The sequence below is a fragment of the Dreissena polymorpha genome, chromosome 7 (assembly GCF_020536995.1).
Source record: "Dreissena polymorpha isolate Duluth1 chromosome 7, UMN_Dpol_1.0, whole genome shotgun sequence".
Taxonomy (NCBI): domain Eukaryota; kingdom Metazoa; phylum Mollusca; class Bivalvia; order Myida; family Dreissenidae; genus Dreissena; species Dreissena polymorpha.
Window position 1 is genome coordinate 43761284 of NC_068361.1, and position 15808 is coordinate 43777091.

The 15808-nt window shown below is 33.6% G+C and overlaps 1 protein-coding gene across 1 annotated transcript; it reads left to right on the forward strand.

Moving 5' to 3' along the window:
* The first annotated feature begins 5694 nt into the window (after positions 1-5694).
* On the forward strand, positions 5695-14134 carry LOC127839673 (nose resistant to fluoxetine protein 6-like). Its single transcript, XM_052368056.1, has 17 exons — positions 5695-6031; positions 6362-6503; positions 6835-7013; positions 7457-7553; positions 7715-7817; positions 8298-8352; positions 8538-8790; positions 9075-9242; positions 9366-9462; positions 9600-9698; positions 10025-10187; positions 10535-10614; positions 11845-11958; positions 12254-12380; positions 12903-13089; positions 13271-13413; positions 13636-14134. The coding sequence occupies exons 1-17, from the start codon at positions 5837-5839 to the stop codon at positions 13756-13758; spliced, it is 2325 nt and encodes a 774-aa protein (XP_052224016.1). The 5' UTR covers positions 5695-5836; the 3' UTR covers positions 13759-14134.
* The last annotated feature ends 1674 nt before the right edge of the window (positions 14135-15808 follow it).

A 15808-nucleotide genomic window follows, 5' to 3' on the forward strand; every position in this document is an offset into this window, starting at 1 on the left:
GTAATATCTAAAATTTTATATGTTAAAGTACAAATACGTACACTCTTGCATACAGCGGTCATTCAACTTACTGTATAGGTCAAGTCAGTATGTCAACATAACGAGGACGAGTTTAGCCTACGGACAGAAATGAACGAAACACAAGGGAAATAAATAAGTGTTCAACCTTAAGATGACAATGCATACCATAAAGGGAGACCAAACCGTCAGGTAACTGACACCGACCAAGTTAACAAAATAAATACTACAGGATATGTAGACTTACAATAAACTGCTTCATATACAAAACTAACGTGATGATACGGCCTTTGAAATAGTGGCACACTTTGTTTGTTAGGAAACGTAACAGGAAACGTTACAGAAAACAGTGAATACAAACCTTTAAATGAAATAACCAATCATGCAATCTTAAGACACAGACATTTATCAATATTAATACTTATAGTATCGATCAGGAAAATAACCAAATATCAATTTGATTTGTCCCAATCAACATAAGAACAAAAATGCAGTAAAATATATTCAATAAGAATATTATTGTCGACTGTTTTATTAAAACCGTTTTCACGACAACGGCACTCAAAAATAATAGGCAAGTGACACAATTATGCAAGCCACTGGCACTTATTTACTATTTGCAAGTGGTAAAATATCGATAATTAAATTAAAATATTACCGATATCTGTAGAAAAAAACATAAATTCATGGACTGATAACGCCGGAAGAATGTACAATGTGTTGAAGGATTAGAAACACAAATGTATGTCAACATATCTTGCACGAATAACAATGTAGTGAATGCTATAACCTGACACGTCTTGCTCCAAACGCCCCGATTAACTACTGGACCTAGAACAACCGCCACCTCTCAAGCGTTGTGAACGAACGGCTCATAATTTCTGATGTAATGGCATGCATTAATTATTGCTGTTAATGGGCCGACGAGAATGTAATGAACGATTTGGGTATTAAAGGATCTCTGCTAACAAGTACCAATATCCAGACACGATTTCATTTATGTATCTCAACAATTCACTCTTTATAATGTCTGACGAGAGGCAGGTGTCTCTTGGCGTGGTGCATTTTCTAACCCTGTGGTACAAGACCTTTACCCGAATAATTATAACACAGGTTATAAACCGTAGCAGAATCCATATAGAACGCAATTTATTTGTGTGTTTTGTATCACGACAACTTATTAATTGTATGACTGATTATTAAATATTTAATTGCTATAATGACCTTTGTACATGTACTAGATAACTCTATTTAATGTCACTCTTTATTGATACCATTAGCCTCATCAGCAATCCTAGCAAAGGCACGCTTTGCATCATCCTAAACCTACTTAAATGTAAGACCGAAGAACTGCTGGTGGAAGAGCAACCTTGATTTAGAGCTGGAAGGCGCACAGTGAAACAAATCTTCAACTGCAGAGTCATAATTGAGTCATCACTTGCAACTACAATGTGAGCTCTTCCACAACTGCATCGAATTTAAGTAAGCATTCGACAGCATGTTACATGAGGGACTATGTCATGTTCTGAAAGGAGTCAATATTGACGAAAGGCTAGTGCAAGTCATCAAATAACACAACGTTAACACCAGCAGCGCAGCACTTCTCAATGGAAAGATGAGAGACCTCTTAACATCAGTTGGCGCCCATCAGGGAAAGCTACTCTCCCCCGTTCTGGTTAACAATTTCCTTACGAAGATAATGCAGGCGATCCTCTATGACCACCGCATCTAAATGGCAGACCAAACTCCAGTTCGAGATTCGCTAATGGCATTTGCTTCATGGGTGACACCAGCAATGAACTCAAAAACGGCACCAACAAACTATATGAAAGAGTGGGAGATTACGCGATGGATATCATAACAGAGAAGTCAATGATCATGGTGTCCACACCAACAAAACCACTGTAGGCATCACCATAAACGGGAAGAAACTGGAAGAAATAACGAGCTTCAAGTACTTGGCAGCAAACCCTGTCCCATGCTGGTACAAGAACGAATTAGATTGTGTTATGGTTAACGCAGCGATAGCCTGACTGATTGCTAAACATGAAATCCCTCTACGTCCGTCCTACGAACATGATCATATAATTTATTGTGTAAACTGACGATATATTTATGATACTTGGAAATACGTACATGTTTAAAACGAAGTGTGCGGATATATTGCGACCTTTTTTATCATAAGCTCAATGTAAGGTAAGCGTTACTTCATAAGAAAAAAAATCAAATTTGAAACACTGCAAAAAGGTAATTTATGATCGGAAAACGGGGTGTGTATGTCTATTAGAACATTTCGTATATTCTTCGTCCGTCTATATCTCTGACCATTCGCGAAATAAGAAATTTCTCAATGTCTCAAAAGAACAAACGGTATTATCATTAGCCGATATTTTTTCTTTGTTGATCCGTCCGTTTTTCTTGTGCATACGACTGCAAAACTGACATGCAAATACATATCATATAGTCGTGCGATTTTTTAGAGATAACTGAAGATTGTGTAAAGTGTATATTTAGGTGAATGTGAGGATTATGCAAGCCCTGTCGATGTTAATAAGATGTTATAGGCAAGGTAAGTATTACTAAAATATAACTCAAATTACTTTTGAAATACCTCAACTATTAAATAATATGATTTAAGAACACAGTCTACACATGTAGATATAAGTTTTCCTTTATCCTTTCTGTAAAACCCTGCCTCTTTTTACCGTCTGACCTAAATCGGAAAGTACTTAGAATATGACCATGTACATCGGCACATGTATATACAGGGATAAGATTAGTATGCATACGGGTCGGCAAACTTTAAATTTAATACGACTGTTACTATGAATAAAACTACAAGTAAAAATGCATCCTCTCGAAAGGTACTTTTGATAGAAAGAAAGAAAATTGAATTAATGCATATATAGAAAAGTTACGGTAATATTCATTTTCTCACCAGAGGTCAATTGTTTGTTCAATGTTAAAACACACAATCTTTAATACTAAAGATTCATTTTAAATCAATATGGAACATTTAAACTGACAAGAAATTACTTTCTAATTAATGAAGTTAAACTCTTTTCCTATCCCTCCCTCCCTCCTAACCTTTTAATGTGTTAATAACACATTAAAACTGTTAGATGCTGTTGTTGAAATATGCAGGAGGTAACATTATTGACGTAAAAGTATACCAGTAAAACATGTACAATAATAAATTAGCAAAGCTCATGATAGAGTTTTAATATTCGAAAAATTAAAGTTAACAAATATTACTTAGTTTTTATTTCGCAAACATATTTTAGTTACCAAATAAGCTTATCTGCATTGATTTATTATGTGCAGATAAACACTTCAATGACCTTTAGAAATTATATCTTGAAGTATTTGAACTAATATTACCAAACCATATTGATTCGAAAGATAAAATGCTATTTCAAAATAGCAAAATGAAGTATGTCATAAACTGTGTCATACGAGTGTACGTTATACCTATAAATAGAAAAAACGTACCTTATGCAATAACTCAATATCAATGGTCAACAACTGTTATATGTTAGAATAAACAGTACTTTTCTACGATAAATTGTAACTTAAAACTATTTAATTATTTGCATTGACTATGCTTCTTACAGCAAACGTCCAATTATGTGTGATTAAAACTTAAATGAAATTTAAGCTTGAATATATTCCAATATGAAATAAATCGTGATTCATTCAACCCAGTATTAGCTCATGATAAGCGACGTTTAACCTAATATGGTAAAATGTGATGTATCTGATAAACCTTTTACGGTCATACGGTACTAACTACTTGATAAGAAAGAGAACAAAATAGCGCTCTTGTGAAAAAGGGGTATATTGTCTGAGTCCACAGTAATTAGTTTAATGTATCGTAATTACTATAAATTTCGTTAACTTAATTTTGTTTAAGTATCCGAAAATGTACATGCTAAAATAGTCCAAAAAACAATATCCGATAGTTTTAAGACACTCTTACAATATATCCGATAGTTTAAAGGGATCTTTTCACGCTTTGGTAAATTGACAAAATTGAAAAAAGTTGTTTCAGATTCGCAAATTTTCGTTTTAGTTATGATATTTGTGAGGAAACAGTAATACTGAACATTTGCCATGGTCTAATATAGCCATTATATGCATCTTTTGACGATTTTAAAACCAAAAAATTATAAAGCGTTGCAACGCGAAACGATTGAATAATTTGGAGAGTTCTGTTTTTGTCGTTAAATTTTGTGAAACTACGAAGATTGCTTATATAAGGTATAAAATACGTGCAATATGTGTACGCGGCGAAATAGCTCAGTAGGCTAAAGCGTTTTTACTTCAGGACTCTGGCAGGACTCCAGGGATCACTGTTTCGAAACCTGGTCCGGGCTATGTTCTTTTCCTTTTTTTAATTTTATTCTTGATTTTTTACTGGCGCTTTTACGATCCAATGTTTACATTTATCGATATAAAGCATTTAATGAATAAGTTAAAAAATGCCAAAATCTGTGAAAAGGCCCCTTTAAAGCCACTTTTACAATATATCCGATAGTTTAACACACTCTTACAAAATACAAATTGCACTGGATGTTCCCGTATTCGTGTGCATAACGTCACAAAGTAGTAATAGCGCGTGCTTGTATATGTAAATGTCTCATCGTTTAGTATGAATTGTTAAAGGATATCTTAACAACAAAATGAAAATAATTTCATCGTGTTTTACATTGTTTTAAAGAAAGATATTCCAAAATTGAACTTTGACCACACAGTATGATGATTAGCATTTGAAAGACGAATTTTTAGTTTGCATACAAAAGAACTGTTGAAATTTTGAAATTGTTGTATGCAAAAAAACCTGTGCGTGAACATGTCGAACTTAAGCAGGAAAATAAAGCTGTAAATTATTAAAATGTGAATAGACACTCATGAACAAAACACTATTTTTCATAAGCAATCCATTAAACATATTTGGTACTAACCGAGATCATACAGTTGTGTCTGAAGTGAACAAATTGGCGACTGAATTGTACAGAAACATGCCTATTTGAACAAATAACCTACATCTAACGGGCTAGTGACTTCTCACATTAATCCCCCAGGTTTATTGACCGTTATGTAGTTGTTCAACACATGCGTTAGTTGTGGTTGTTGTCAACAGATAAGCACAAATCGATTGGTTTTTTATAACTATGGGAACGTTCTAAAATTTACATTCGTTAATTATTGTGAAGAGGTTTGATGTCCAAAAAAAATCAGTCACGAAAAATAAAAATAAATGCTTAAAACAGGGCGTCTGAGAACAATTTAACTGTCAGAAATGTATAGTAATCATTCATTGTGAAATAACGTGTTTCCAAAAAAATGCAGTCAAGAAACCATTCTTATTTTTGCTTAAAATGAGTGTGTCTTCTTTACAGTTTTAAAACTTGCGACATTTTTAAATCCACACAAGTTCTAATGTTTGTGTATTTGATTGCAAACTACTTCGTTTGCAAAACAAGCGGTCTCAAAGTTTAATATAAAAACGGTACAACAAACTATGTGATTAAAATAAACACAATTTATATAATTTATTAAACAAAGTTTGTGATCAGTTTTATTTATTTGATTTGTTACACTGGTCTGGGCCTTTAAACCAGAGATATCACAGATTCTACATTCCTTGGTTGGTATATAAATAATCTGTGTTGCAACAATCGCTTTATAAAGCAATTTCGCAATATAAAACACTATATAATACATTGACTCAACGATACAGAACATTTATCAAACACTATTTACTACTTCGAGCATTAATTAAGGAAAACTATTTATTTGTTTCTCACTATTAATCATGAAATTAGTATCAGTGGTTATACTATTGTGGCTTGAGTTGAGCTGTACATTCAGTCAGGACGAACCAAGCGGCAATTTTGTAAATGAAGCGCAGCGTGCACTGAAAAGGCATCCGCATATTAATGCGGTTACTAATGACCTCCAAACAAGAATAGGACTTGGAAGTGTTTTCTCACCTACCGGTCAGGGTCCGGTAAGTTACAGATTAATAGGATATGCATATTTGAATATTCTAAATTATCACGTTTTTGTATTCTAATCTTAAAACATATCACTTGGAAGATGCTTATTTTCTTGGTTATCAGATATGAATTATATAAAACTTTTTGCCAGGGATTGGGCAACATTTATCTATAATATACCTTTCACAATTATCATTTTTTGTTTCCGTACATAAACTTAAAGGCTTTCGGCTTCAATTGTTTTGGCTGACTTGTCGGTATCTTTAATACGTTCAGGTTTATGGTTCATTTCTAATAATGTGAAAGGCGGTTTTTTCTCAAATAATATTTATTTGTAACAGCAGGCGGTTTTGGCTCCCCTGATAAAGTCCGTGCTGGATTCTGTGATTGCGGAAATAGGAGCAAACATCTCGGAAGCATGCATGAACAGCACCACACAGATGCTGAAGGCAGCTTTTAACAGGGACCAATGGGCATTGAGAAGTAAGGAAACATTTTGCTCCATTACTGGCAATATATATCACATATACAACAACAGGAATGTCATAGAAGAAATGATCGTTTATAATTGAAACATGTGTTCGATTTGTTGTACTCTTACCTGTATATTGATATCTTTATAATTTTCATAAAATTGAGCTTTTTTTCAAATAATATTTGTGATTAATGCCTTTAGAGTAACGTGTGTTCAATCGTTTTCATCGCTATTTCAATTACCTCTTCGTCTTTGAAATTCAAGTGCAACACATCTAGGTCTTAAAAAAAACTCAATTATTAATACAAATAATTCATACACATTACATACACATTTCAGTGATCGATGCCATCGGAAAACCCCCAAGTGGCCTTCTAGACTTCAATCTGCAGTGGCCCGGCAATTACGACGAGTGTGTGGAGACACAGGTCAGCGTGTTGGACAACTCAACGGGCCTTGTCTCGGAACCGTTTGCATCGCAGTACTGTATAGCTAGCTTTGTGCTTGGTCAGAATCCTGTAAGTCGATTATACTTTTTGCTATCAACCATTATCAATAAATATGGATGCGCTGGATGATGATTTGAAATTTTAAACTCTTGCACGATTCTCTCTAAAGATGTTAAACAAACATAAATACGTACATATGTGTCCCAGTAGACATTAATATTTTGTTAAGACCTTTTGCATTTGTGTATACACTTGAAAATTTGCAGATGACTTCTGACGGTATGGAATATTCTTACATTCGTTATCATTTTCATTACATGTAATGCTAACGTGTACGTTTATCAAATGTGAGTCCTTCTAGAAATTTACTGACCAATTATTTTCATGAACACAAAATATTATTTATTTAATTTATATCATGTTTAAGAGTAACTTCAAGATTTTTAGTTGTGTAACATACCAATAACAAGGTAATATAACTGAAGTTTCAATTTGTGTACATCGCATTACAGGCTGCTGTCATGACTGGAGGGTATATTATTGTGAACATTGGAATGTGTCTGCCAGATAAGTGTGACAATAACTCCGCGTCTCTTGTTGCTCAGAGATGTAAGTCGACTAGTAATGTGTTCAAAATTGGATAGCATGCTAAAATGTTTATTTGTAATTGTTAAGTAGTTGCATTCAAAGAAACGTATAGTATAAATATTTCTCTGAAGTATGACTTAATATAAAAAATATAACAGTTAATCCTTATTGTCTTGTTTTAGTGGTTCAGTTTATTCCACTAAACATCACGAAGTCAATGCCGCCGCCAGGAATGGTTTGCCAGGACAATCATCTTCCCTGGTCGTCCAGTGCAGTTGCAGCTATGTAAGTGCATTCGTACCAGTGTACGCACTTTTGCAATGCGTATATTTTTGAGGGTTCATTTTGAAAGAATGTGTCGTGTTGACTTGCGGATAGTAACAAGGGTATATCTCCTGATAATGCTTCTTCAGTCTAAATTGCTTTTTAACAACCATTCTTAACCACGCCCTATGAAAACCAAGTATTCCATGATTCATATTAATCTTCGAAGTTTTTACGAATATTGATCAACTGTCAATAATTTTGCTGAATTTACACGGAATCGCATTCTCCCTTTATCTTTGGAACATTCATATCGATTGTCAAAATAGAAATACGGAAATGAAGTTATAATTCAGCAGTGTATTGTGTAGTGAGATTTAGAGTCGTTGCACGTGATGACTATAGTGTGCTTAAAATGTGATACTTAATTATTATCTGAATATTTAATAGTTTTCTGCTTGCGGTTGTGTCATTAATCTTATTATGAGAGTACATTTTCAGAGTTTTATGCTGTGTGTTCGCTGTGGTGATGGCAATTGCTACAGTCTATGACGCAGTAGTGCCAATATGTTTTGACACCTAAGAAACAAGTTGTAAGTCACTTATATTTTATTTCACCGGACAACATATTTACCATTATTTTTATTTCGGTGGTAGTGAAGTCATTATTATTATTACTATAATAATTATTATTATTATTTATTAATTATATTTATATTGTTTATTTTATTTTTTTTCTAGCTTGGTGGCAAGTATAGAGATAATGGAGCAATAGAAACCGGTAGTCACATACGAGATGGACATGCTTCCAATGTTAATGTTGCAAACGGTGCTGTTTCAAACGGAACGTACCATAAGTTTGGAGATGGACATGCGAACGGTAGCTTCATATCAGACGCTCAAGACTTGTCAGCTGAACACGTGTCTCATCCAATGGCTGATTTAACAAAAAATAAACAGGACATTCCAGCTAATTCTACAAAATACAAGCCAGGTAGGAGCACCGGTTATTTGAAAGTGTATTTGATATGTTAAAGTGGAATGCGGAATGTTAAGATGTTAAAGTGTAATGCGGAATGTTGATATGTTAAAGTGTAATGCGGAATGTTGATATGTTAAAGTGTAATGCGGAATGTTGATATGTTAAAGTGTAATGCGGAATGTTGATATGTTAAGTGTAATGCGGAATTTTGATATGTTAAAGTGTAATGTTGCCAATGTTTATCTTGTGTTCTGATATACAATGCCGTGATATATAAATTTGCTTTTTCCTCTCAGGTGTATTCGGTACATTGTTGTTGTCTTTCTCCGTGTTGTCAAACGCCCGTAAGATCCTGAACACCAATCAGCCTTCGCAAACGCTTACAAGTGTCAACGGCATTCGTTTTATCAGTATGACATGGGTCGTTTTGGGGCATACATACGTTTTCGGTTTAGGTGTGGTTGGTAAGAAAACATGTTTCTACAAAAAAGTAGTTCCTTTTCAATTCTTATAATCACAATTCCACCAAAGTAGTGGAGATCCGGATAACATATTTTATATACATGGATGTGTTGCTGTTTTTGCAGGTAATTTAGCAACTATTCTACCAGATTATTTCAAACGCTTCACATTCCAGGCAATCCTTAATGCAACTTTCTCTGTGGATACATTCTTTGTACTCAGGTAAGATAAATCTAATGTAAGACATTTCATTAAATATATATAGATCATATATCGATTCCCCGCAAATTTAATCACAATCGTCATCACTAAACTAATGAATTCAAATTAACAACTGTCTGTTTCTATATGTATTACAGTGGATTGCTGGTTGCATATTTGACATTGCGTGAAATGGACAAGTGTGGCGGAGCTAAAAAGTTTAACTGGGGATTATACTATTTTCATCGTATATGGCGGTTTGTACATTGTAATGGTATAATAGCTCTTAACAATTCGTATAGTATAAAACACGGTCATGGCAAGAAACCAGTTTCCAAATCACATATTTAATATTTAGTTGCCAGAAAACAGATTTGTAGTACTCACATATTTTAAGAATACTAGAATATATTAATGTTTATGTTGTCCTTGTTTCTATATAAAAGACCTAGACAATAATTATCATTATGTATGATTCTGTGTTGCGCCTTTTTCAGACGGGCACCCCTATACAGGTTGGGGATGTTCGTAGACCTAGACAATGATTATGATTATGCCTGATTCCGTACCGCGCTTCTTTCAGACTGACACCCCCATACATGCTGGTGATGTTCGTTTACACTAGCTTAAGCAAGCACTGGGGAGACGGGCCTTTCTGGTCCCAGAACGGCTTCGATCCTAATGACTGTAACACCTGGTGGATGAACCTGCTGTACATCAACAATTTCCAAGACTCACAAAAAATGGTAACTTAAAAATGCGCAATTGTGTTTGATAGTATACTTTGCGTTGATGAATATTTATATTTGCCGTTCTTTGTCTTTTTGGTTGAAAAATAACGTTATATGGTGACCCTTGAAAAAGACAATTAAGTGAAACCTTCACATTAGTGTTACGTTTTTACAATCATTTGTTTAAAATAGCTGCAATAACGTTAATATATTTTATTTTTCTCCATATAATATTAAAATATAGCCTGTTTAATTTATTTTAGGATTTGACCATTCCAGAGAGGGTTATTTTTCAAACAATTTGGTATAATGCTTATTAAAACTATATCTGAATTGTTGTTTAAATAGTCTTTCTATTTCAGTGCATGGGCTGGACTTGGTACTTGGCCAATGACATGCAGTTCTATATCATCAGTCCTTTGATACTTGTCCTCCTGTTTTAGTAAGTTTGTAGACAATGTCATGTTTTAATACACAAGTCGATCAAAAACTCTGTAGCAAATGTTACTGTTTGACTATGTTATATTGCATATACTGTGTTGTAGCAATGTTTCACAGTATTGTGATATTTAGTAGTGGAAATATAAATAAACAACATGTTATATTCAGCAGCATGCGTTTACTCGTGGCAGTTACTTCAAGTCTTTCATGCATACTTTTCTCAAAAGTGTATTGTTCAAAACAAAAATCAAAACAACCAACATCGCCTTAACTTAGATGCAGACCATTCCCAATTTTACCGCCTTATTTATGAAAAAACAACGTTGCATTATACGTCAATTTTACTATGCTTAAATACACCAACATAAGATGTTAAAGCAACTTTTCCATTAACCGATGTATTAATTGTCATGAAGTATGGAATAAAATTAATAACCTTGGTTTTAATAAAATGTCAGAATTAGTATTTTCCCGTTGCTATAGACAACGTAAATTAACACTAATGATCGACTGTATTGTGAAAAAATGTTTAACAGAACACTCGTAAACTCAAATTATCTTTCATTCGCCAAAAACACCAACAATGTTCTTTAACAGGTCCAAAGTGATTTATGAACCACACATTTTAAACTATTATGAATATAATAACAATAATATAAAGATCGTCCTCAAGAAAAACTCTGTAGGGAAAAATACTCTTGGTTATGCATCACACTGTCATGTGCATAACACAAATCAAACTGCGAATTAAACTGGAAAAGCTGGGCCGGCACCTAGGCTCTTGGTACAGTCACAGACGAACATAGTCGAATCTTAACCGTTGTTCAGTATTTTTCACCAAAGTGACTATTGCATCACGTCCAAGCATTTGCAAAATTAGGGAGAATTGTGACTAAATACGATATTGACCGCTCGTTAATCGCTTATCATAACCATGGAAATGCAGCAATCTAAGGCACGATGAATTAGATAAAACAAGTGTATACGTAATCACTTGCACATCATTTTAAAACAAATCCGGGAAGTTCACGACTTATGTGCAAATCACGTCGAAATCGCAAACAAAACTTAAGTACTTTTATATGCTGTTTCATGTATGTATTGTACATAACGGTTGTAAACGTACACAATCACTGAGTTTATATTTGTGTTGCACTTTACATTTTAGTTATAGACGTACACAATCACTAATTTTATAGTTATTTTGTACAACCGTGCATATATGGTTTAGTTCCAGACTAGGAGGGGTCATCCTAAGTGTAGCCTTTGTCATTGGAAACTTCATCTCCGCCGGCGTGTTGACAAATGTCCATAACTTCTCTGCCTCCATCATGCTGCGTAATGAGTAAGAATTATGTACAAAATGCCGTTTGACTTCAACACAAGAGCTTCATTGATAATATAAGGTTTGATGGCGTCCTTGGATAATACAAATAGCAGTGACCTGAAATTACAGTTTGCAATAATGGAATTAGAATCTCTATGTTCATGGCCCCTGTATATATGAAACGTTAACCATGTATTGAACACTACTATATAACTATTGATACCACTTGATAGAATGTTTTGTTTAAAAATGCATTCATATATAACTTTTTATTTTCAATTACGTTTTGAACTCGGTATATTTCCTTTATAAGGGACGAAAAAGGAAACTCATTCGAGCTACTTTACATCAAGCCTTGGACCAGGATCGGACCCTACATTGTAGGATTGCTGACTGGATATGTATTGTACAAGACCAAATGCAAGATCACAATGAGCAAGGTATACGAACCCGGATATATAGAAATCAATTACAATTTAAACTTCTTCATGAATGTTTTGTATTGATACTGAATGCAAAACGGCAGAAACATGTTTATATATTTATAAATGTGTTTTTCTCCTAGAAACAATTATAATGAATACTTCTCAAAACATAAGATAAGCTCCATGTGACGTCAAATCAATCTTTTTACATAAAAAACTTAGTTAAGTTCAGTCTTTATTGACAGAAATATGTTCACAAACAAAATTACTATGTAATCACAATTTAGGTATTTCAAAACTAAATATGTGTATATTCTATGCATAGATAATAATACATAGCAAGCACAAGGGCCAGTAGCATTTACTTCAAGTCAACAAGAAGTCTTAACAGTAGTTCTCGGCAGCATTCTATTCAGAAAAGCCTGATTTTTAGCACATTTATAATGCATAGAACGACATTTCTATGTTTTAAGTTTGAATATCATTTTGCAGTTGATAAACGCACATGAACTAAAGCTCCGATTTTTTTCGTTTTAGAAAGCGAACATCACAGGGTGGACTTTAGCTACTGGGCTGGCTATTGCAGTTCTCTATGGACTGTATTCGGATGACGGAACTATAAAGCTTAATAAAGTCACGACGATATTCTACAACGCCACCTCTCGGACTGTTTGGGGCGCATGCGTGGCCTGGGTGATTTTTGCATGCGCAACTGGATATGGAGGTAACTACAGTTACATAATTTGAATAAGTTTGCAACATAATGACATTGCATGCTTCCTTTTCGTTGTAATACTATCTAAATGTATTTTCTTGCAGTAATGAAACGTACTGATCACGTGAAATGCCAGCTTCAACGCCAACCTTGTATAATTCCGATATTTACCACTAACCTATATCCTCAGGTCCAGTGAACGCCTTGTTGTCATGGAAGGGGATCGTTCCACTGAGCCGTCTCACGTACTGCTGCTATCTCGTGCACCCAATTGTCATGTTGACAAATTATAACTCTCAACGACAAACAATGTATTGGTTTGATTTAGAAGTGGTAAGGAAAAACAAATTTACTTTTTAATTTGACGGAAAACGAATATGTGATTGTACCATACAAGTAAATAGAATAATTTTCATATTATTAAGTGAAGTTATTGTTAATGTTAAAAAGGGTTTCCGATCTACAAGTTCCTTGGACACCTGTGCATTACGTACGGTGTAGCATTTATTAGTGTTTCTACAAGCATAAATATGAGACAAGTCTTATTCTTTACAGAGCTACAAGTTCCTTGGACACCTGTGCATGACGTACGGGGTAGCATTTATTGTGTCGCTGGCGTTCGAATCTCCGATGATGGGATTGGAAAAAGTTATCTTAGGTCGTGCCAAAAAACACTGAACTGAATGGAGTGATCAGGGCTAATAGTCATGTTAAATAAATAGTGCGAAGTTCTCAGTATATTACGAGGAAAAGGTCGATTGAAATTAATGCACCAGCCGGTATGTGCTTTATTTGAATTGGTGATATGTAACATTTGTATAGACCAGTAATTGATGCACATAATTCACAGAAACAGTTTATTTATGATAAGCCGGAAACGGTACGTTTTGTACATTCATTACAGGTAAATGGTATAGGGATGTGTGTCAATTTTCTTTGAAATGTAACATTTTGTGATCCGGTTCAATTAAAATTTGAAATTAAGTCATATTGAAATTACATAACTTAAATGTTTATAGAGAAATCATCGATTTAAATAAAAACTGTCCTGTTAGAGTTAACCTTATCTTTCTCAAAAATAGTATGATAACATTGCCAATAAAAACGTTTTGTTTATAACAATGTAAGTCACCCGATTGTGTGTTAACAGAGGAGACATGACACAATATTTTAATACTAAAATGTATTTTATTTGAAGTATTAGTGTTGAAACAAGTTTTTTTATTAAACCCCAAAAATTAATAATTTAGCGATGTTCTTTTGCGTGTATATTAAGTGATAATGTATGTATTATTATGGCTTTCATTTTAATATTTTGTTTCATGTGCTTTATAACGAATAATATGAAGCATCAAAAATGATTGCCTCTTCATTGAACAAAGACAACACTATTGTGTCTAAAACCCATTTCAGGTAATGTTAATACACATATAATAGATACATTCGTATTTTACTATCATTTAAATATAGTTTGACAGATATCTTGACACGTATATAAGTTCATATTGCGTCACATTCCATCAAGACCAGTCAAAGACCAAATGATTGCATTTTAAAATTATTTCGTAATTATGGAATTTAATATTTAATTTCTAAGTAATTATTAAAATTATTATTTTATTTTGGAACAAGTCATCAAGGCGCACCCGTCAATGTTGCCATATTTGTGTGCATACAATATTGAGATAAAACAGACGTTACACGTTAAACGAATTTCAGCGCATTGTCCTAATGTTAGTTTAATTTTCCGTTTCATTGACTTGTATACTGCAAATTTTTTTGACTTGAAACCAAAAAAAAAATGTTTTATCCTGACATTGAAGAAAACACATATAAGTCCGTACATAAAACCCATTTACACATCTTTTTAATCAACATAAAACTATTAACACCGAGAATCGTTGAACAGGAAAGCTTCGGTCGTTTTTGAGCTGATCCAGGTTGGTTTTGTTGCAAATAACAAATGTAAAGTTATGATGAATGGATGCACATTAAATTAATTTTACATCATTCACGAATTATTCGATACAACATTTTAAATTCTTGATAAAGCACTAGTATTTGAGCTTTTTGTTAAGTTGTATGCGTTAACAAACCTTTAAAGTGATATTATGCTCACTTTGCACTGTTGAATTGAGCTGAAAAGAACAGGTCAAAGAGTTAGTAAAAATGTGGTAACTTACCAATTATCTACAACTCATCTTGCTACCAGTTGTTGATAAAAAATATGTATAATATATTCGATATTTAACATGACTGTCCGAGTCCTCTAAGCCGAAATGATCGTTAAAACAAAATTGTGTCTTTGTGTCGTTTGAACGAATCTGTACTAAAACTAAATTAAGATTCACATCGTACATCGAATCATTTATGTCGTCAGTTGTCAAAACGAAAGTACGGTTGATATTCAAAGGCATTGTTTTTCTCTTTCCGGGATATTGTTTTAGTATGTTGATGCTGCACTAACAAATATAAGTGTATATGAAGTGAAAACACCAAAAATAAACAACGGTTGCAATAGACACCTATAAACATAGCATATACTGTCAGATGCGCATAATATCACTTAAACTGAGTCTGTAGATGTACTGTTTTATGGTAATAAATGGAATTCGACCGTAGAGAAAAATATTTGTTTGTGAAGATACCTTTATCTTCGCCTATACAAAGAGCAATTTATTCTGTAAATAGTTAAAAATAGAAAAAGTAAAATAACAAATAACACTAA